The sequence below is a fragment of the Rhopilema esculentum genome, chromosome 4 (genome assembly GCF_057945365.1).
Source record: "Rhopilema esculentum isolate cy_ngs chromosome 4, ASM5794536v1, whole genome shotgun sequence".
In the NCBI taxonomy this organism is placed as follows: domain Eukaryota; kingdom Metazoa; phylum Cnidaria; class Scyphozoa; order Rhizostomeae; family Rhizostomatidae; genus Rhopilema; species Rhopilema esculentum.
This window is the reverse complement of record NC_142818.1, coordinates 10,737,513-10,760,269: the sequence shown is the minus strand read 5'-3', so window position 1 is coordinate 10,760,269 and position 22,757 is coordinate 10,737,513. Positions and strand designations below refer to the sequence as shown.

General features: G+C 35.2%; 1 protein-coding gene across 1 annotated transcript; it reads left to right on the top strand.

Annotated features, from left to right (window-relative positions):
• The first annotated feature begins 918 nt into the window (after window positions 1-918).
• LOC135690952 (DNA topoisomerase I, mitochondrial) lies at window positions 919-22,750 on the top strand. Its single transcript, XM_089115670.1, has 27 exons — window positions 919-1,084; window positions 1,622-1,666; window positions 1,766-1,817; window positions 4,000-4,052; window positions 4,435-4,451; window positions 4,892-5,066; window positions 5,841-5,888; window positions 6,050-6,069; window positions 6,573-6,660; window positions 7,640-7,789; window positions 8,126-8,203; window positions 8,927-9,028; window positions 9,263-9,323; window positions 9,950-10,152; window positions 10,509-10,738; window positions 11,256-11,319; window positions 11,742-11,822; window positions 11,930-11,974; window positions 12,832-13,015; window positions 14,296-14,396; window positions 14,872-14,940; window positions 15,658-15,849; window positions 17,267-17,317; window positions 17,897-17,982; window positions 19,684-19,762; window positions 20,155-20,225; window positions 20,540-22,750. Exons 1-27 carry the CDS (start codon window positions 1,043-1,045, stop codon window positions 20,640-20,642), a joined length of 2,490 nt encoding a protein of 829 aa, XP_088971796.1. The 5' UTR covers window positions 919-1,042; the 3' UTR covers window positions 20,643-22,750.
• Window positions 22,751-22,757: the final 7 nt, after the last annotated feature.

Genomic DNA, 22,757 nt, shown 5'->3' with positions numbered 1-22,757 from the left:
CTGTAAAGAATTCAACGATCGACCAGGAAAATCCCTGAATTTCTCGCAAAAGGAACCTTAAGTATTTCCTGACTAGTCAAGACAAAAGACCACTAAATTATTCCGCAAGGACTGACTTTGGCTGATTTTGCCAATGCAACAGAAAATGATCGATTAAAAGCAGAATTGCTAATGATGAAATATGGAAAGCTAATAAGACTATCGTCAGCCAGTCGTTGGGGGTGTCACTTGCGGAGAGACCTAAACTTTTTGACAAACAGCCTTATGGGGGAGGGGGGCAACGCGCCCTCCCATTCTCTCTATTGGCATTGGCTACCTATCTTTTATTTCAGCGTTCGAATTTATGTGGCCCTGGTACCCAGGGTAATAAATGCATTGCTAAACAAATGTGAACCAATTTTGGGGCTAGAAATTTTAAACAGACTTTGAAAAGGCAAAATTTTTGAAGCAAACCTAATTTTTCGTCTGGTACGTCTTTGAAACCCCGAAGAATGTTTGTTTTTCAATGCCATGTATTAATTTTTTAGAATAGTTTCTGGACTATTATGAAGTAATTTTGATAAGAGCTTTGATGAAATTTTGAAATATTTGTTGAATTACTTTCTTTGTCGGTAATCCAGGGTCATTAAGCAAAGCCTTCACAGGGAGAATTAGGAAAGGGCTGAGAAGAGAGGGGGCTGAAGTCAACGTGGCTATAATCTTTGAAGCAAGAATAAAGTAAAGTGTTCTAAAGATTACAAGCTCTGGGATGGAAAGATGAGTTCTATGCTGATCTACCCCCTGGAAGGGTTCTTTTTATTGAAATTCTGTTGAAATTGTGCCAAATAATTGAAAGGCCCCACGACACGCGCCCTCATCTGAATTTTTAATGAGGTGAAGACGAGCATGCGCAGTAGCTGATTTGCCAACTTATCCTCCAAGACGTTCTTTCGCGATTCGCCTTTGTCTGAGGAAGTCAGCTTCGGACTTAGAAAATTTTCTTCCATCGACACTTAGTTTCTGGACAGAGACAGATTCTGGAGAAGAGAGCATATCACTAAAAATGAATGGTGACTACGGAGGAAGCTTTGAGCAGAAAATTATGGTAAATATTTTTTAAATGCAATTGGTTTGTTGTGTCTTTAGAGTTGATGTCTAGGCCGTATTTTGTTCGTTTATGAATGATTTTCGACAACCTTATCCAGTTTTCTCAGGAAGTTTTCTTGGATAGTTTGACATCAGCTATGGTTTCCTAACATTGATTGCAAAGCTATTCGCTAGATTTTTGAATTAGATAGCAGGACTAGAAGGAATGAGGCTTATTGCAAATGCATCTGCCGGAATCAAGCCAACAAGATTAGGTAGTTCTCCAATTTATAAGCATTTCCACGCTTCTTTTATGTCGCGTCGCCATTTTCTAAAAGGACATTGCATTTTGAGACAAGCTCGCCATTTCGTTCTCGGGATATATTTTTTCAAATCTCTGCACCAAGAGATTTCAATTAAGTTCTTGTAAAATTTTTTGTTACTGAAAGGTTATGAATTTCAGAATGGAGTTTTTGAATTTTTTTGGTTGCCTGCACCCCCATACCGGTGTCCCATGTCTGTGAGACTACTATGAAATATTCTGTTTGTATCTTAGGCCGAAAATGGACTCAAGAGAAAATTAGACGAGAAGGGACATAAGGTTGGTAATTTTTGTTCTTTTACCCCTAGAAAACTTCATAGCAAACAAGGTTTGGGAGGAATTTCCAACTGATTTGTTGTTTCTATTTTGCTTCTTTAGGCCAGTGGTCATTCAAAGAAACCCGGCAAGTCCGATACTAAGGATGGAAGTGGTAATATTTCTTTCAAATAATTCATCACTTCACTTTCTTTTTGTGCAAATTTTCGATCCATCGGTTTAGTTTCTGTTTAACTGCAATCAGTTCCTATTATCTGCAATCATACCGTTTCAATTTCGAATCATTGATGATCATAAACCAGGCGCGATCGTTATAGGGTCTAAGTAATTATCTCGATACAGTTGCTGGTAACGTTCCAGGAACATCAGTTTTTTGTTGAAAAGAGGCAATTTTCTTCATTAATAGCACCATCTTTATAAAATGGCAATAGTTGGTTTTTCAAATTAAGTTGTATCCGTCCAACATATGCAGATGTTTTTGACTGTCTCTCTTGAAACTCTTGGTCAAGTTTAATAGTTATGTTAATTTATGCAGGAAGCGAAAATCTTTGTGAAAGGAAAGCCCCTTAGTGCAAGGGAAACCTCCAACGAGTTTGTAGAAAAAAACGCGAAACTTCATTTATATTGATAGCTCTAGACTTAGTCTTGTGGCGTCCGGGGTAGTGAGAAGGGGGCAGAGGGAGCCTGGCCCCCCTATATTCTAGAGGATCCCCAAACAAAAACGTTTGCAAGTCAAGAAACAAATATGTTCAGTGTGTAAATTGTAATGTGCAGATGTACTGAGTTTAAAAATGAGCACATGTTCCCCTTTAACCCTCTCTCTCAAGACTTTCTTGGTTTGAACATGTTTGTAAAGTTCCTTTGTAAGTTATTTTCAATATAGTCATTTCATATTTTTTTTTTAAATTTGGGACTACTAATTTCAAAATCCTAGCTACCCTTATGGTGTTGTTTATTTGGGGATAAATCTATTCAAATGTCTTATGGTCAATTCTAGTTGTTTCAAAGCATGAGCTGTAAAAGTGTAGAAAAATAGACTTCAAGGAGTGGGTGAGGATCATTACCCCCTCCCCCACTTTTGTCAAAACACGGTCAACACATTTATTCTAAAGATCCCAAGACATATTGGGTAAGGAAAGGTAATATTTTTTCAAGATTTGCCTTAGGAGGATACACCTGAGATAAGCACTGAAACAAGGTGATAAAAGCATGGTCTTATAGGTCACACCCAGTGGTGATTTCCAGGGTCAGCCTGAGGGCAGAGACCCCTTGTTAAATATTTTCTTGCATTGATCTTGCTTTGCAAAGTTTAGAACCTGAGTCTGATAATGTTTTGAAATGTTAGTTTGGAACCCTTTATTTTCATAATATGTTGTAAGGTGTAAGTTTTCTGACATTGTATATATTTGATGACCAAGTTTTTATACTCTGAGGGAGCAGGACAGAGAAATACAGTTCTCAAGTGTGACGTCACAAAAAAACTATTTTTAGAATTTTCTAATTTTGACCACAAAACACAAAAGAGCGCCATGAAATACTTCCATTTATGCAAAATCAGTTAAATTTGTCAAAAATTGGATGAGCCAATAGAAGATCTGAAGTTTGCTAACAGATTACTGTTATTTTGGCTCAGTCCATAAAGTTATGAACGGAGACCAAATTACAGAGGTTTGATGCAGCCAGAGCCCGTGTCAAGTGGCCATATCTTAGCCAATTCGTAATACCTTTGACTGATTTCGCAGATTTAGAGATATTTCATGACGCCCTTTCAGGTTATGGGAACAAATTTCAAAAATTTCAAAAAATAGATTTTTGTGAGTCATCACTTAGCAACTCTATATGATAACAACAAAGGGACAGTGACATTACAACCTGTTGGCTCTATCTGCTGTGAAGTTTGTAAGATTAGCAGATAAGGGAATTATGACAACAGAGGAGGGCTGACCACATATTTGGTACTCCTGATATGAAATTTGTCAAATTTATAAGAAATATTGAGAAAAATGTTTCTGAAACTGTTAAAAGGAACTGACAGCAAATGATTGCTTGAATAATTTTGCTGAAATCTGTCATAAAGGAAATATATTCTGCCACCCTTCAATTTTGTTCACCACAATAGCCCTTTCACTCACAACAATGCCCCAATGGATGAATCTGAATGCCTTAATAATTTTCAAACTTAGACTTACCCCTTTTGCTTTTTTGTTTTAATTAAAAGACCTGAATTTGCCAAAAAATTTTGCCTTTTGAAGTTATGGGGCTATTTCTCTGCAAGTTATTGAAAAACGTTTTTGTCGTGGTTTAAATGGTCTGTAACTTCTGATGTTCTGGTCTAGGAATGGCACCAAAAAAGATTAAAATTGATGGACAACAAGGGAAATCACCATCAGTAAGTAATGTTTATTTATAACCAAGTGCAAATTGTTTGGAGTTTAAATTTATTATAATGATTTATTCAAATGTAAGTGTATCAAACAGAGAGGAGTTAAACAGTATTTGAGTTTATTTATTCAAGTGAAATACTTTTGGGTGAAAATTGTGAATATTAATGATTTTGCTTCTTCTTTTTATAAGTTACAACAGTTTTTTTCCATAAGAAAGTTTCTTTCACTGTTTGTTATGTTTTTCTTATGATGGAAAATATTTATAGAACAGGTTTTATTCTTGATTTTCTTCTCACTAATATCCTTTCACATGCCTTATTAAACCACAACACAATTCATGACTGACTGAACAAAAAGTGAAACAAAATATTTCCTTCTCCTTTTCAGAAAAATGCAGTGGATGGGTAAGTTGTATGCTGACTTTTTCACAAAATCTTAATTATATCTATCCATGTAACCAAATAATTATTCAACAACTTAATAGAAGTGAAAAAAGATTAAAATTCAGTTAGACAGTGTTAAAGTACTTTTGCATCCTGAAAAGCTGAATAGCTAATTGCCAATCATGCCAGTCTGAGCAAACATATTTGAACAATATTTGTAAAAATCTAATTTGATTAAGCCCTATATGCTGCAGCAAAATGTTAGTATATGTATATATATTAAATTTGTTTTCAAATTTTATTTTACAACATAGGATTCTTGTTGTCGAATTCTGCAGAAAACCCTTCCTTTGTTTCTTCCTTCTTACTTATTATGCCTCAAAGATATCATGCAATTTAATATTTCATCTGTTGTGATTTCAATGTTAAATTAATAAGCTCTCCTGTGTATTATTTTCTAGAGCTGTTAAGGTAAAAAAGGAAAGGTCTCATGATGGGTCAAAGCTTAACAGTACTCCAAAAAGTGCATTGAACACACCAAGTGCACTTAATTCAGTGCACACTCCACCAAAGGTCAAGCAGGAGCCAGTCAGCCCTGCAAAGTCACGGAAGGAAGTTACAAAACCCACAAAGCATGTAAGAAAAACTAATGTTTATAAAATGCAGACCTTTTCGTAACAAGCAGCACACATGTTTAACTGTCTAGACAATGTTTCCAGGGCTTATGAAGTTCAGAAACTAAGAACCTTTAGCATTCCTAAACATTTGCAGTGGAACTGATTTTCAAATGCATTTTGTCATTGAGATTTGGTAAATTCATCTTACTTATATTTTCCGTCTTTCGATTTACGGTCTTTGTATCCTCTTTGCACCTTTGACAAAGGCTCACATGGCTGGGTTTCCATGAGTGCTGAGGCAATTGTGAGTGATGGCTCCTGTCAAACGAAAAGCCTGAAAATGTATCTTTCTTGAAAGCAGAATGGATGTTTTTGTTGGATAATCACTGCTGTGAGGGTCTATTTTGCATAGTCAGTTTCATACTGGTCAAGGCTGCACTAAAAGGACTGCTATACTGACCTGAGGAAAAACCTATTAGACACAAAATTGAGAACTAAAGCTTTAATTACTGTTTTCTATGAATCCAGAGAAGTTTTGGTTTATATTTATGTTATGTTAATCCTTTTAAAGGTAGGAAAATGTTAATAAATTTCCACAATATAGAATTCCCTACCTTCAACCAAACTTTGTAGTGGTTTAATGTTAATACAAGTTAAAGTTTGATAGGTATGATAATATGAGTAATTAGTATGATAAGAATTCAAAATTCATGTTTAAGTATGATATCAGTCTAGGTTATCCTTAAAGCTTTGTTCTTCAGGTTTTTACAAATTCATATGATTTTGTTTTTAGGTACCCAATGTGAAGTCTGAAGAAGATGATGATGATGATATCCAACAGGTAAGTTTCGTGCTTCTTATTTAATCTTTAACCTTTTCTTTAGTTGCTCTGCTGTTGTAGTTTGCCTGCTTTTGGTGAATGATAAATAAATTCTTGTCCAATCAATCATTGATGTTTTTTGAGTCAACAAGTGTGATATACCTTGCTGTTTCTATTTTTAGCTGCAAAGAATAAGCAAAAAGTATGTATATCCTTTTCCCAATTTTCCATTATTAGTGCAGTAAAAGCTCTCAATAAAATCTTATCAATAACCTCTTGCTAAAAAGTGGCATTTTTGGCCACTTCAAGAGGCACCTTGTCTACCCTAGTTTTCAAAAAAAATTCTGATCTATCATGTAATGAATTTATTATATGTCTGAGAATACTTTCAATTTTACATTATCTTATGTAAATTTAAGTATCATCAGTATTGTAACACTATTGGCACAAAATTTGGAAAATCAAGAAATCAAGGATAGAAGATTTATGATGACATAGAGGACAACTTTAAAAACATTTTTAATGGACCGATTTTATAAGAGTAGTTAATACCCTTGGAACAGGAACCCACTTAGGCCCAACAGAAAAAAATTTGGCTTCTCATTTACAGGTTTCTATTGTTTGTTTTTTAATGTCTTTATCATCTTGAATGTGGCTTATCCTACTTTTTACATTGTTTGCTGAATTAAATATAAACTTTTTAAGGTCTTCCTCAAGTGGTTCAAAGTCAGAGAAAAAAGTTGAAATGAAAAAGCCAAAGAAGGAAGAGGATGATAGTGATGAAGAGCCTCTGGTATGTTTTCTATTTTAGTCAAATTTTTGCCGTCAGTAACCTCTTGCATGGCAAATATATATTATAAGTTGAAGTGATTTTTTTAAGTAAGTACATATATAGCTTCAAATGCTTATGTATGGAGTTTTGGCATTTTTGTGCTAGTCTCATTTTTGCTTAATTTTGGGACATTTTCGAGAAACTAAAGGGGCAGAACTTAAAATGTAAATTTTTCAAGAATTAGAACTATAAAAATATGTATGTTACCTAAGGTTTGGGTATCAAGAATTTGAAGTGATTTTTCAGATAGGGATTTTTAATATGAATCTTGTGTATTGCAAATATGTTGATGTCTAGGTTGCAGCAGTCTTACATTTCTCAGAAGTTTTCATGTCATTCCATATCATATTTTCTGCTAATTTCATCACTTAGTGATTACATTTTTATTCTTCCTTCCATGCTTCCACTTGTAGAGTGAAAGGTAAGGAATTTTATTTTCACATAATGCATGTTCAGCACTGTTGCTTTTGATTTTCTAAACCATTGCAATTATACTATTTTATATGTGTACCCAGGCGCACTGATTTTCAATTATATTGCCAAAGAGGAAACTTATAGTTGCCTCATTACTCTTGCTCTTTTAAACGTGATCAGGGATATTTTTCAGAAACTTATGGTATTTTAACTCTATGTTGTAATTTTTTGAGTCAAGTATCTAAATTTGCAGGTACAAATTATTTAGATAAGGTTTAGCTTTTTCGTATCTTTAATCAGTAATAATTTTATCTGCCCGGCAATAGAAAATTTTTAGTTTTGCTGTCATATTTCATTGATTCCAAACGTAGCCAATTATATAATATGTATGTTCCACGGATATTAATTTAATTTCACATTGAGTATAAAGTTAATTTATTCTAATCTATTTGTGAAGCTTATATGAGTCTGAAGTTCCCCAGATTTCTGTTGTTGAATCTGTTGTGTTTGTATTTGCATTGAATGATCGGGGACTTTTTATTGTAGAATTCAAAAGGCCAAAAAAGCAAAAACTCCCACTTCTAACAAGAAGCCGAAAATTAAAGAAGAAAAGTCTTCATCAGCAAAGAAACGTAAACTACCTGATGATGACGACGATGATGATTTCAAGCAGAAGGTATGGACTTTGAATTTTTGCTCAGCAGAGCTGTCGTAGATCTTTATTTTCGCATGTGTGCTCAATCTATGGACTAAACACATTAACCAGTAACTTGCTCTAACATCTGTAGCCCTTTTTGTATCAGAAACCAAACTCTTACTTAATATCACTTTGCATCAATATATCTTGCCAATTTTTCGTTGGCATGCTTTTATTGATAACCAAGCCAACAAGACAACTTAGATCTAAATGTAAGATTTTTTATCAATCTTGGCTTCCTCTTGTTTTATTCTACCCTCCTGTATGTTTTTGGTTTTGGTTGTCCACTTAAATTTTCTGATAACCACTCACCAGGGGAAAGCTAAGAAAGAAGCTGGCTCCAAGGACAGAAAGTCAAAAGGAAAAGGAAGAGACGATGTAAAACCGTCACCGGTCAGTACAATTTCAGAGTATGTTACATCTCCTGCTTTGTTTTGTTGTATAACTGGAGATTTTTATTGTTTTTAGCAACAATGATAATAATAATAATAAGGCAGTTTTTATAGGGTGCCGAAGTGTGACGTCATGAAAAATCTTTTTTTAGAATTTCTTAACTTTGACCACATAATCTGAAAGAACAGCATAAAATACCTCTCAATATGCAAAATTAGTTAGATATGTTCCAAATTGGGCGAGATATGGCCAATGGAAGATTCCAAGTTTGCTAACGGATTACTGTTATTTTGGCCTGGTTCATAAAGTTATGAACCAAGACCAAATAACAGAGGTTTGATGGGGCAAGTGCTCATGTGGCCATATCTCAGCCAATTTGCAACCCATTCTACTGATTATGCATATTTACTGATTATGCATATCTAAAGGTATTTCATGATGCTCTTTCAGGTTATGGGATCAAAAGTGAAAAATTCTAAAAAAATATATTTTTGTGACGTCATCACTTTGGTACTCTATACAGGGTTGCTTTTCAGTAGCAAAGCGGCTGTTATCAATAAGGGCCCTGTTAAGATCCATAAAATCAAAGTTATTAGAATAAACTCAAGATTGAATTAATTGCAATCAGAAATTAGAAAGATAAGTCTTTACGTTTTTAAAAAATTATCCTCTACCTTTACACTTATCTGGTTGCTATGTGACGATCATGTTTTAAATCCTCAGACAAAAGGGAAGAAGAAGCCAAAAGAAGAAGAAGAGGTATGGAAATGGTGGGAAGAAGAGCCACACCCAGAAGGAATCAAATGGATCACATTAGAGCACAATGTACGTAATGTTTTAGTTTACAAAAATAGACAATGGTCTTAAATTTACTTACTATTTGTAAAATGCTTTAATAGTTAAGTTTTGAAACCAAATTTTCTCTTTGAAGTAACTATTTGCTTAGAAAAAAGTTGTCATTTCTGAATCATCAACATGATCAATGATCAACAATGATCAACAAATTAAGGTTTTGTTGCATAATTTAACAGAGACATGTATTCCTTATTTCTCTTTTAGGGTCCGTATTTCCCACCGCTTTATGATAGACTCCCGTCTAACGTCAAATTCTATTATGATGGTATGTATACGTACACCTACGTTGTATCTTTCTCTAGGAAGATATTTTATACTTCTTCGGCCGCAGCTAATTTTCTTGATACAAATGGCAGCTAGATAAACTAGTCGTCTAGCATATATTTTATATTTCAATTTTTGTGACTTTTGTAGACAGTAAGAATTCATGGTCTCTCTTGAAAGTCTTAAACCATGTGAGAGGTTGGCGACAAATGATTGGTTAAGAAAGGAACCAATCAAATGTGCCATTTTTTCCTCGCCAGATATTTTCCTGATATTATTTTCCTGACGTTGATACGCCTTTTTGCCATTGTCTGTTATTGTTATGCTCCAATGAATGTAAGGGGAACTAATTATTAGTATTTGGAAATCGTCTTTCCTTGTGCAGTTTAAAATTATTGATGTCTGGATATAGTCCGGCCATAATAAGGAATGGAGTGATCGAGGTGCACTCCATGCGTTGTTTAGAAGATTTAGAAGCTTACTTAGAACTGCTTGCTGGTTCATAAGTTTTTGTGGTTGGAGAAAGAATCATTTGCCAGTACGATGCATACCTCATATGGTCAAATTTGCATTTCCATTTCTTACAAAAAGGGTATCGTTAGAAATGAGAATGTTTCATATTTTCAGGTAAACATGTTGTTCTTAGTGATGAAACCGAAGAAGTGGCTGGTTTTTACGCAAGGATGATCGAGCATGAGTACTCGAGCAAAGATATATTTAACAACAATTTCATGGAAGATTGGAGAAAAGTTATGACTGACGACGAAAGGAAACTCATCAAAGATTTGAAGAAATGCAAATTCCGAGAGATATTCGACTATTACCAACAGGTTGTTTTCTATTTCGTTTTTCGTTTTTGTTTGCTTCTGAAATGTAACCAAAAGGGATTTGTTTTAGATGGGAAATGCATTAGTTTTTTTATTGTGCTATAGATTAATGTAGAGTTACAGGACCAAAAGGAGAGGGCTTTGGTGCATGCCTTCTAAACTTCTAAAGGTAAAGCTTTCGATAAAATTCTGCTTTGTTTATACTGTTATGCACCCCCCCCCTCCCCAAATCACCAGCAATCCATTTGTGGATTCACCCTCTGTTTCTAAACAAACTAGCTTCACGGGTATGCCCTTAATGTTTCCCTATATATTTTGAATATTTAAAGCAGCATGTTTGACAACCTTTTTTTAATTAGAAATCAGAAGAACGGAAGGCAATGTCCAAAGCTGAAAAGCAGGTGCTCAAAGACGAAAACCAGCAGATTGCAGACAAATATGGCATGTGTATCATGGATGGGCACAAGCAGAAAGTTGGCAACTTCAGGATTGAGCCTCCCGGCTTGTTCAGGGGGAGAGGGGATCACCCCAAACAAGGGAAATTGAAAAGGAGGGTGCAGGCTGAGGACATTATAATCAATATTGGAAAGTAGGAAAATGCATTATATAAATTGTTTGTTTTTCATACCAATTAGCTATGGTGATATAGTCATGTTGTCAAGTTTAATTTTAGTGATTAAAATTTTAAGATTGATTGTCCATAGAAAGAGATGCAATGAATAAACATGTAAGAGTGGAACACTTTGGTTTGTAAGCAGTTCTAATTTGCTACTCCGAGTTTCATACTTGATGCTGTCATCAGGCAACTGGTAACCTAGCCTCTCCGTAAATTTTATTGTATTAAGTTTTCTCGGAGCAGAAATATCGACCATTTTGCTAGAGAGATGAACATATAGTTAATTGCTTCATTTACGAAGGTAGAACAGCAAAACAATTAATTCTGACAATGTAAAGAAGCAGTTTATTGCTACCATTAGTATTTTTCAGTCACATTTGCAATTTTTTTTAGTTCAAGTGTTTATTCTTGTTTCTTGTATATTTTTGTTTACACGTCTTTATCCGATGTTGCTAAGTAAGGGGTTTTTGATAGAGCGATCGTATTTTAGGGATGCTGTTGTCCCAAGTCCTCCAGAGGGGCATAAGTGGAAATCCATTCAACATGACAATAAGGTAGGGATAACCTCTAGAGGTCAACAAAACCTTAGTCATAGCGTGGACTAAGCAACATTTCTTGGAATTTTTAGCTCATGTTTGAAGAAGCCCTGGGTTGTCTCTAGGGGCGATCTAGCCTGCCTAGATACATACATTGCAGATGCCCTTGTTTTAGTCTTGACGGAAGAACAACTCTCTAAGTAAATAGATTCCAATTGTAATTTCGGTCTTCTATTTATTAGACAGATTTTTTTTAGAAATGACTTATGTCATATATAATTTGGTGTTCTGTTGATTAAAAATATGCACTAAACAGTAAAATATTTTAGACTATTGATTATTAAAAAGATTTAATCTGTAAGAAAGTAATCGTTTCCTTGCTGATTATTCTTGCTGATTTTTTGTGAACGTTATGTTTGATGAAGTATTTTTTATTCTAGGTGACTTGGCTGGCTTGTTGGGTAGAAAACATTGCCGGAAATTACAAATATGTAATGTTGAATTCCGCGACAAAACTGAAGGTATTTAACACACACTGCTTACAAACACAACTTGAAGTGCTGTTGTTACTTTGTCATTACTGGGTGAAATGCTGTTTAGAGAATTGACATGAATGTCTATTTTATAGGGAGAGAAAGATTGGCAAAAATACGAGACAGCCAGGAAACTTAAAGTAAGTTCTTGTCACGTGCATATTTGTTTTTTTCACGTGCATATTTGTTTTTTTCACGTGTACATTTGTTTTTATCGCGTTTACATTTGTTCTTGGCACGTGTGTATTCTTGCCTCGTTTTTCTCTGTTCTTGCCACAGCGTTCGTCTAACTTCTAATTAATTCAAGAGCAGTTCTTCAAGGTTTTGGACATTCACTATCACCCTCATTCCAATCTCATTTATAAAGTCCCTTTATATCATATTTTTTGGGACAAAGGTTTCTCCACTGTAAGGTATTTGCAATATGTTGAAATATCTTAATCTTTATCTAAATAACGACAATACAATGAGTAAATAAATTAAATGCGAGAACGAAATAGACTGTTAAAACAACGTTTCAAGTATTCACTCGTTACCAAGAAATGAAATCATTGCGTTTTGTTTAGAGATTAACAGTGTGATTTTTCCTTGTATTTTGATTTTCGTTTGTTAGAATTAGATTATCAATGCCGAAATTTTCCGACTACTAGTTTGAAACTAAGATGACTTAAGGTGACCGGTAATTCTGGTGAATATTTTTACCGAACGAGATTTGATACATGCACAAGGGCTGATCATTATTCTTAATAGAATCTTTAACATGGTACAGTAGAATCCCGTTATAACGTACTCGGTTATTACGTACTTTCGGATATAACGTACTGGTGTGCTTGGTCCCGGCAAAAGTGTGCTTGGTTTTAATCAATTTTTACTTACCCTCGTTACAACGTACTTCGGATACAACGTACTTAATACGCTGGTCCCTTAAAGTACGTTATAACCGGATTATACTGTATAAATATTTTCAAACTAACTAAAATGTTTATTCCTTGCTTAGAGTTGTGTGGAGAAAATTCGTGCGAATTACCAAGAAGACTGGAAATCGAAAGAAATGCGAATTCGCCAGCGAGGCGTTGCTTTGTACTTTATTGACAAGTTAGCTTTGAGAGCTGGGCACGAGAAAGAGGAAGGCGAGTCAGCAGACACTGTTGGCTGTTGTTCTCTGCGTGTGGAACATATCAGTAAGTGCATTTTTCCGATATGAAGCTCATTTGCCATGAATAACCCCCCTTCAACAAGTACTTGTTTGTTACTTTGAATTTTTGTAGGGAAGACAAGGTCAATTAACTGAGGGCGGATATTTCTTATAATTTTTAAGTTTCTTTTTCTTATAATGTTCAATTGTCTTTCCTTCATTAATTAATTACAATCTAGGCAAAATATTGTTCCACTTAAAACTAGATTTCCTTATCGAAATGTTCCTTGTTGAATGGGCCATTCATATATGTATGACTTGGCTAGTTGAAATCTGCCCTTCGTTTGACTGCCTCGTGTTTCTCTTTCCATATCCCCTACTTAATAATGTGCCTATAGACGTTCAACCATCGCCCCCCCCCCCCCATGTAAGTCCTACTTAACGACTTTCCCACAATCTTTTACAATATAACCATCCCTAATAAGCCTGTGTTTTGCGAAGAGTAGTCGACCGACCCAAGCTATCTGTCATGTTTGTGTCCTAATTTGCTTCTCAAAAATTACCTTATTGTTTGTGGTGAAATTGAATATCCTGTGTTCAGTTTAACAAGAATTAAGAAATATATAAAGAGTGGGAGGGTCTTAAGTTGTATAATCTGTTTCAAATAGGAAGGATTGTGCTTGTCAGCTTAAATGTATTTACTGCAGATCTCTGACTAGGGCCTAGTGTTTCAACATAGCCGATTTGCATTCTGTAAATGTCTACTCGGCGTTGCTGGCCTTCGTTCTGTTTAATTAGTGGACAGTGCAAGCAACGCTGTATCTTACAGTGGGTGTCAGTAATACCCTGTGGTAGAAATACCATAAACTCGTCAATCACCATATTGAGTACAGCTTTTTCCAATTAGAGTAGAAATAAATTTGAAAATGGTCTATTAATGCACTTTTTTCCAAGACAAAGTTGAGACATAAAATATTTTTTGTAAACCTGTAATTACACCCTTGCCACCCCACCCCCTACTTCTAAAGTTAGGCAGGTTCCCCGATTCGGGATCGACAGTAGCTCAAACTTTTACTGATGGTTTGAAGAGCAAGGTTGAGTCATAATAGATACACCAGTTGAAATTATGGCTTACGGTCTCGTTTCTCAAGATCTTCATACTACATTGTACGAAGTATTTTTCTAAATTAGTTTTATCAACCTAAGGGTAATGATAATTCTTTTCTTCCGAGCACATGGCTTAAAAACCATAGAAGAAACTTTTTATTAAATACTTTTTTAAAGTTGCGCCATATTTTCTTAGTTACATTGTTGTCTTGATTTCAGAGCTTCACAAAGAGGTAGATGACCAAGAGAATGTTGTTGAATTCGATTTCCTTGGTAAAGATTCCATTAGGTATCAAAACAACGTTCCTGTTGAGAAGCGGGTAGGTGCTTTTAATGACGTCACAGTGACGTCATAAAAATATTTTTAGAAATTTTTTATGTTTGACCAAATGAATCCGACACATTATGAACTACTTCTAGACATGCAAAATCAATTGATATGTAAAGAATTAGGTGAGGACCATTAAAAGATTTGCGAACGGATTTTGGCTTGGTTGATGAAGTTATCAACCAAGACCAAATTACAGAAATTTGATGGGGAAAGAGCATATACTCATTTGGCCACATCTCAGCCTATTTGTAACACATTTTTCTGATTTTGATGAGACGTTATTCATGATGCTCTTTGAGACTATGGCATCAAAATTCAAAGATCCTAGAAATTGATTCTCTTTTTCTTGCTTCAACCTTTGTGTTAAATCATTTACATCACAGCATTTAGAATAAAGGAATCGTAAGCATTCTCATCAATTTCTTGAAGCAGTTATTGGAATAATGCTCTTTCGTTGATTTTAGGTTTTCAAGAACCTGGCTCTGTTTATGGAAGGAAAATCGGGTGATGACGAGTTGTTTGACAGACTAACGGTACGGCCTACTATATTTTATTACACAAACTGAAATTTGCGCCATTTCAAATCCTTGATTAAGCCCCCGGCCGCTGAATTAACTTTCGATATTTTGAATAGGCGCTTATTCCAGCTGGCGTTTATTACACGACTCAAAACCTATGGTGTAAACATTTCTCTTTTTTATCTTTTCTTTGTTTTAACACTACATTTGACTTACCTTTAGATATCTATGTTTTTAATATGAGTCGGCTTATTCAAGTATAAGCAAGAGTTTTCTGTTCGCAACTCGAAATCAAATTGATTAACACCAATGTTTGAGAAGGCCCTTCCCGATAATCGCCTGAGTTTTCAACCGGAAGGTGCTCGCCGTTTTGTTCACAGATTTTCTTGATCAGCCATCTTATTAAGAATGCTGTCACCATCACCAAAATATTTCAAGGCGTTAAAAATATGTAAAAAGTGCGTAAAAAAGTTTCCGCACCCAATATAAATGTTGTGTTACCTTACTTTATTATAAGTTTATAGCAGTAATTTCTTAACATTTATTTTTCGTTTTCGAGAATTTATGTTAATGTTATGGAACAGCTCTATTAATCAAAATCGTTTGTGGACAAAATTGTGAATGTTTTTTGTATAAATTTTTTGTCAATTTCTGCTGTTAACGACCCTGCACAAATTTTGAAATCTTCATTCATAGGAAAAATTCTCAAGCCATAATATTTAATTTCTATAGACAACAAGTTTGAACAAGTATCTTGGAGAGCTGATGGAAGGTCTCACGGCCAAAGTTTTCCGTACTTTCAACGCATCGAAGACACTGCAAGATCAGCTTGGTGAACTGACTGTTGATGGAGAGAACGTGACGGGAAAACTCTTGGCCTACAACAGGGCAAACAGAGCTGTCGCTATACTTTGCAACCATCAGGTTAGCACATTTTGTGTTGTACCTTTCTCGGACATTGTCTGAAGCTTTGTCTAAAGGCGAAAAAAATTTTGCATCACCTTCACATAGTATTAACAGTTTTTCAAATCTTTCCCTTCATCCTCTTCCCCATATTAATTAGTATCAATATTAACAGGGCCACCAAAAGGGGCAAAAACGGGCGAATTGCCCCAGGGCCTCGATTTCTAGGGGTCCTCATAAAGTAATTAATTCCATTTTGTGAATGGATTTAACCAAACGTAACATACGTATGAACAAATTTTGATGCAATAAATAACGACTTTGTACAAGAAATTAATATTTGGGACGACGTTTCGTGCACAACTCTTCATCAGGTGAAACACGCACAACTTCATTGAGTAACATAAGTATGCCTTAATATGATAACATTTTTTAAGCTCTAGCAAAAAACGACTGCAGAAAATTATTTTAAGTGTTATTTAAGCTAATCCACAGGGGGTGGTCGTCAAAATATTCCCTCGGGGTCCACGTTTTTCCATTTTCCCCCAGGGCCTCCGAAATCTCTCTACGGCCCTGAATTATTATGCCTTTAACCCAATTATCTTCCCGCATTATGAAGGCGAACGTGTTAAAGCCAATAGCGCCCGGAAAAAAATATAATTTACACCCAGTTTTGTAACGACCTCAGAATAAATGCCTTATGGAAGATAAAACTTATGGAAGAAGATAATAATTTTCGACTTTGCTTTTCCAGCTGTACATTTCTTTGTTGTGAGCAAATACAAGCTCTACAAGAAACCATCTGGTTTAATCCAAGCTATTTTGAATGCTATAAAATAAAATCTTAATTTAAACGAAGCTGTTATAAATTTTTAATGTTTATTATCATGATGGCCTGAACATTGCTCGTAAAAAGCTAGCCGAGCGTACAAGTACTTTGTTAAATAACAGCGAAAAAGCTTCACAGACAAATTAAGCAGCTTGTAATTAAAAACAAATAACTACTTTTAATTAAACTTGTTTTCAAATGCACGTTGATTTACCGTGATTATATTTTCTACTTGTTCATTGGTCTCGTGTCAGTATTTACTAGACTTAAACATGAAATTTGAAATGGAACCATAAAAAGATGATTTCCTTTCGATTCCTTATATACCAAATTGGCTGTCGGTGTTGGTTATTTTTGTATTATAGAAGTTGCCTTAAAGATAGGATTTTTAGAGTGATCTATGTTAAGGTATTGTCGTTGGGATGACTGTACTTCTAGTTTGCAGGAGACATTATAAAGCAATATCCGGTAAAAGATCTGTAAAGATATGACTATAAGAATTGTTCTAGAATAGTCATATATACAAATATATATTAGCAATCTTGTTATAGATTTCTAAGTCCCTAAGTCTTATCGCAGTTCTGCATGGAAACATCTTGTCTCTTTTAGCGGGCTCCACCGAAAACATTCGACAAACAGATGGAGAATCTTATGAATAAGGTTTGTCTTACAACACTTTGTTTGCAATGCGAAACTCACCCCGCATCGGCTTGCTCTATCATGCGATGCGATCATCAAATTTCTCCAATTGGAAAACTTTCAGCTCTTGAACATGATGAAAATTGCACTTTTCCCAACCCCTTTTTCCGGGAGATGTTGTCTAGCAGATGCTTGGACTTTGTAGTTTGTTTAACTCTCAAAGAAAACCCTTAAACCTATAGCGTCAGTGTCACATTTGTCGTTGTCGAGAATAATGATTTGCAAAACGCTGTCCTAGGCAGTAGAATATTTCAGCTAGTTTCTCGATATAAAAACTTGCGTGGAAATAGTATTAAGACCAATTTGAAATAAACCTCAGTTCTCTAAAGGCGAACATGAAGAATCCGGAGAGGTATCATGTTTTGCTGGCTGTCATATTCTTTGGAGAGTGTTCCCTGACCCTAGGCGACCTGTGATTCGTTTATGCAGTCAAGAAACTCCTCCACGTGTATGCCACGAGGATATTCGAATTATTCAGTTTCGCCTCTCGCATTTAAGTTAGTTTAATTTGAGTCGACTAATTTTGAAACATTTTTGTAGATTAAAGATAAGAAGACAGCAATAAAAGATGTCAGAAAGGAACTGAAGGAATTGAAAAACAGTGGCAAAGGTTCACGGGACGAAAAGTAAGGACTTTTGATTGTAGTGTTTGCAAATCGTTATTGTCTGTTTTCCAACTAGAGGCTTTCCCCTCTCCTTGCTACGTTATTCCAAAAGGGTCCTCTTTAAACAAAGTAACTTTTTAATCTGTACACAGATGTATGCTTTTAAGCCTGTTGGATGTTGTTTGGACAGACCTGCAGCTGTGTTGCGATTAATCTGCGAATTTTATTATGTTTTAAAATAATTAGCTTTGTTTAAACAGCCAACTGACATTTATGTTCCGTTAACTCGACTGGCAGCTGTACTCGAACGACTCTGCATTTCTCCAAATTCTCTTGGGAGCGACAGCTTTTTTCAATTTCCAATTTTAGAATTTCCTTTAGAAGGTTGATTTATTACCTGGTACAAAAATTGTAATCCTGTTTCCTTTTTTCTATCCTAAATCTTGTTATATGTATTGGGATTATAAACTAAGAGAAAATGTTAGCGAGTGACTGATCAGGCCAGGAATTGAAAATGTTAGCGAAAGACAGACTAATCGCAACATTTTACATTTTATATTATACTCATTGCAAGATTCACAGAATCCGGGGACAGCCTATCCTGCAGTTCTTCCTTCTCACACAAGAATCGAACCCGCGAAGAGCGACTAACTTTGTCGTTGCTCTAACAACTTGTCCTTGTCAGGTTTTCAGATCCAAGCCCAAAACTATCGGTATATTTTCCCAAATCCTGTTTTCTAATCACTTAATTCGTATTATGTTGTTGCATCCTCGTATAGTATAATTCCTAGTCTTTACTTGTTGTCATAGGAAGAAACAGATTTCGTTGCAAAATTTTCTAATTTTTGTTTCTTATGTCATCTGACTTTTATTCTACAATCCTGGCCAAGAGGTCAGTAGACTGGAGAAAAAAACCATTCAAAATGCATTTTTACCCCAATAATGTTATTAAAACCCCCCAACCCTGCAGCAATGTTGGTTTTTTGTAAAATACCCAAGTAACAGCAATCGAAATGGGTAGAGCGTACCAACATTGACTGTGGGGGTGGGGAGCGTATTTATCAAAAAGACTACAATTTGCCAGCCACTCCAATAACTTCTGGCCAGGACTGTAGGCATGTTTTTATAACCAAAGTATTACCTCGATTCTGAACGGTTTTCTTCTGTTCAAAACGCTTTATACTACCGCTTTATACTTTATTATACCACGTGAAGGGAGTTTTAAGGCACATTATTAAGTAGGAGATATGGAAGGAGAAACATGAGGCAGTCAAACGAAGGGCAGATTTCAACTAGCTAAGTCATACAAATATGAATGGCCCATTCAACAAGGAACATTTCGATAAGAAATCTAGTTTTAAGTGGAACAATATTTTGCCTAGATCGTAATTAATTAATGAAGGAAAGACAATTGAATATTATAAGAAAAAGAAACTTAAAAATTATAAGAAATATCCGCCCTCAGTTAATTGACCTTTTCTTCCCTACAAAAATTCAAAGTAACAAACAAGTACTTGTTGAAGGGGGGTTATTTATATAGATAAGAATTACGTGCTTTTTACCCTGATCTTACGACACAAAATGGAACACTCACGTCAGTGGGGCTTTCCCTATAATTTTTTAGCTAACAGTTGCCGGCTTGGTCGTAGTTTCATGTTCCCTGCGTCGATTATTTTATCAACCTATCGTGTGTGGTATATTTCTACGTTATCTTGTTTTCAGAAACATCGAGAAAAAGGACAATCAGATGAAACGTCTGAAGGAGCAGCTGTTCAAACTTGAAGTCAGTATGACAGACAAGGTTCGTACATTTGTTGTCAAAATTTATCACAGGAGCGTTAACAACTTGCCGTACTGGTTTGCGTATGTCTTCTTTGATGACCAACCAAGCTGACGAATCCAATTGAAATTTATTTAAAGCCTATCATATGTCGCTTTTATCGCCTCCTAGCTGTCGTCTTTTGACTATTTTTGCAAAAAGATTTCTTTCTTACCAGTATTAGCTTCTTGAGAGACGAATATGAATTATAACACAGACCCCAGTTAGAATGACAATGAATGAGTTGAGCTTTAGTGTCATCAGTTTTTGCGAAATAATATTTCGTTAAGCTGAATTGAATTATATTAATTGCGGTTCTTGAATATGAGAGCAATGCTTCATTGTAAATCATTTTTATCTTATGATAATTTTAGGAAGAAAACAAAGAAATTGCTCTTGGTACGTCAAAGCTGAACTATCTGGATCCTAGAATTTCTGTCGCATGGTGAGCAAAGATTTGTAGTTCTTTTATGGGTCATTCCATGTCAATTCACCAGAGGATTGCACCGCACCTCGCCAAACCAGCTAAAATTTGGCACAAATGTTCCCACTAATAAGATAGGAAAGTGTGCCAATTTATTCTGTGATAGCCCCTACCCTTTCCCTTTGCTGGGGGGTTGTTCAAATTTGACAAAAAATACTTCCATGTCATGTCCTCGCTCCAACCCGAAAGTCTCATTTCCATGTTCAGGCGCATAGCCAAGATTCGGACCCCTGACAGTCCTTCTGTAATGATAAAAATTCCCTCTTCACCTTTAGGTGTAAGAAAAACGATGTGCCGATTGAGAAAATCTACAATAAAACCCAAAGACAGAAGTTTCAATGGGCTATCGACATGACGGAAGAAGATTTTGTTTTTTAGAATAAATATCACCAGTTAAAAACTGATGATTTTAAGAACATTTTTGACTTAATCTAAGGTAGGTATTTTAAACTCTTTTATCCAGTCGACGTCTAGATTTTTACTCTTTCATGGGTTATGCATGTAGGGCACGATAGGTGTAATTTAATTTTCGAAAACTTGAGCTTCCTTTTGTCGAGTGGAAGCTATTAGACCTGGTGATGATCTCAACTACTAAAGTCGCTCTATTCGAACACAGATGTCATCTTTTAATGAACGCAATAGTTCGTTGTGTAATCATAACTATGGTTTGAAACAGTGTAATCATAACTAAGGATTGTATAAGCACTGCGCGAATTATTTACTGTGAATGTTTTTTTCTTGTGATTAAAGAGACCCTTTGAAAATATAGCTCGACCAGGCCCGGCTATTAAAATCTGACGTTTCAGTTGTCTTGCTGTCGGTGCATACCTGAACTCTATGGATTTTCTTGTATTACTGCGATAATTAATAAAAGAGGTGCTTGATAATATGAAGACGATCATAAGAGGTCACTGTTTGGCAAAATCATAATGAATTTTCACACTTTTAGATTTTCTAGTAAGATAATAAATTTTTTATGTGTGTTGATATCTCAACCAAAGCAATATAATTTTCCCTCGCTGCCCCTGAAAGGAATCTGCCATTAGAGCACAATTACGTAGGGTTACCCAGCACAGAATGCTATGTTAATCAGTTCAGTGCATCGAAATATGCACTCTGTTGCATGCAGTTAGGACTTATTTATCTGGAATTGTGACAGGGTATTAAAGCAGTCAATTTGCTTACAATGTTTTTAGAAACCGAAGTTACTTTGAATAAATGAACGAGACAGTATCATGAAAGAGCAACACAACTCTTTTTGAAAAGTTAGCAACAAAGATACCCCAGCCTGATTATTTCTTTGCTTCTTCAAACGGTAAGCTGACGCAAACATTGCGACATATTTGCCCAATAACTTGCATAAAAGACGTCTATATCTGCCCACAACATATCTGCAAAGTATCCTTAAAGTTATAATTTATCATTTCTGCCCTGTTGCGGGTCACCATTCATAAGCTGTCGCAAGAACCTTTTTTGGCACCTAATGTTTCAGTTTGCCTCAATTGTTGGCGCACATTAAAAAGGGTTAACCAAACATTTGAATAGCTGAGATTTCTTCACGGCAGACGGTGCATTCCCACAGTTTTGTCAACGTAGTTTCCATTCATTGAAACCACAACAGTTTAAAAATTCTGATACTACGAGGGTCATATAATAATGTTTTGACAGAGAAGTAATTGCCGTTTTGAAAATCGGCGAACGATATTTTTTGTGTAAAGCATGGTTGATGATATCGAGCGTATAGACGCCGTTTTGATCGTTTTATTAGAAAGTAAGGAAGCAAACGGTTTAGGTTTTAATTTATTAGTCGAGTATTTGTGGTTTAATTGTAGTAAAATTACCAGTGGCTCCTTTTGCAACAAAACATGGTACCAAGCATATTTACGAAATATATATAGTAAAACAATATGTTTTGAAACAGTACCACCATCAATTTTTAGGCGCCAAGCATCAAAACGTTTTTTAATCCAGTATTTTTACATTTTTTTACTTCATAAATTTATTTCCTCTGTTAGAATCACACTTCCCCTTCCAAGTAAACGTTTGTAAAACATATGATTGGCTAAACCAAAAATTTTCTTTTTTGTTAAATAGAAAAAGGCTTGAATCTTTTTTATTTGGTATTTCCAACCACGTTTTTGGCACTCATCTGAAGATTTACAGACCAGGTTTCAAGTCACAGAAAAATAAAGATTTGTCAGAACGGATGTATCCAAATGAAAGACTTTTCACGATAAGGTTTTGCCAAATCTTTTCTTTTAAACCCTACCTAAGGGCTGATATCAACTTCTGTTTCTCGATGGGTTTTTCTATGGTCTGTATTTTAGCTTGATGCACTAGCATCGATTGCAAGGCACTGTTTGAATTATCATTGGACCACTGCTAATTCTTTATTATTCCGTAAAGGAACGGTATTAAACTAGCTTTTTTTATATTTAAAAGATGTCAGCCTTTGCATAAATATTGATTTTGTCATTCCCAAAGAAGTTTCTG

Excerpts from the sequence above, each read along its gene's own strand:
- LOC135690952 (XM_089115670.1), top strand. The coding sequence starts at position 1,043 with ATGAATGGTGACTACGGAGGAAGCTTTGAGCAGAAAATTATG. Across the intron at positions 5,067-5,840 it reads TTACAAAACCCACAAAGCAT|GTACCCAATGTGAAGTCTGA; the intron begins GTAAGAAAAACT and ends TTTTGTTTTTAG. Across the intron at positions 11,975-12,831 it reads AGACAGCCAGGAAACTTAAA|AGTTGTGTGGAGAAAATTCG; the intron begins GTAAGTTCTTGT and ends TTCCTTGCTTAG.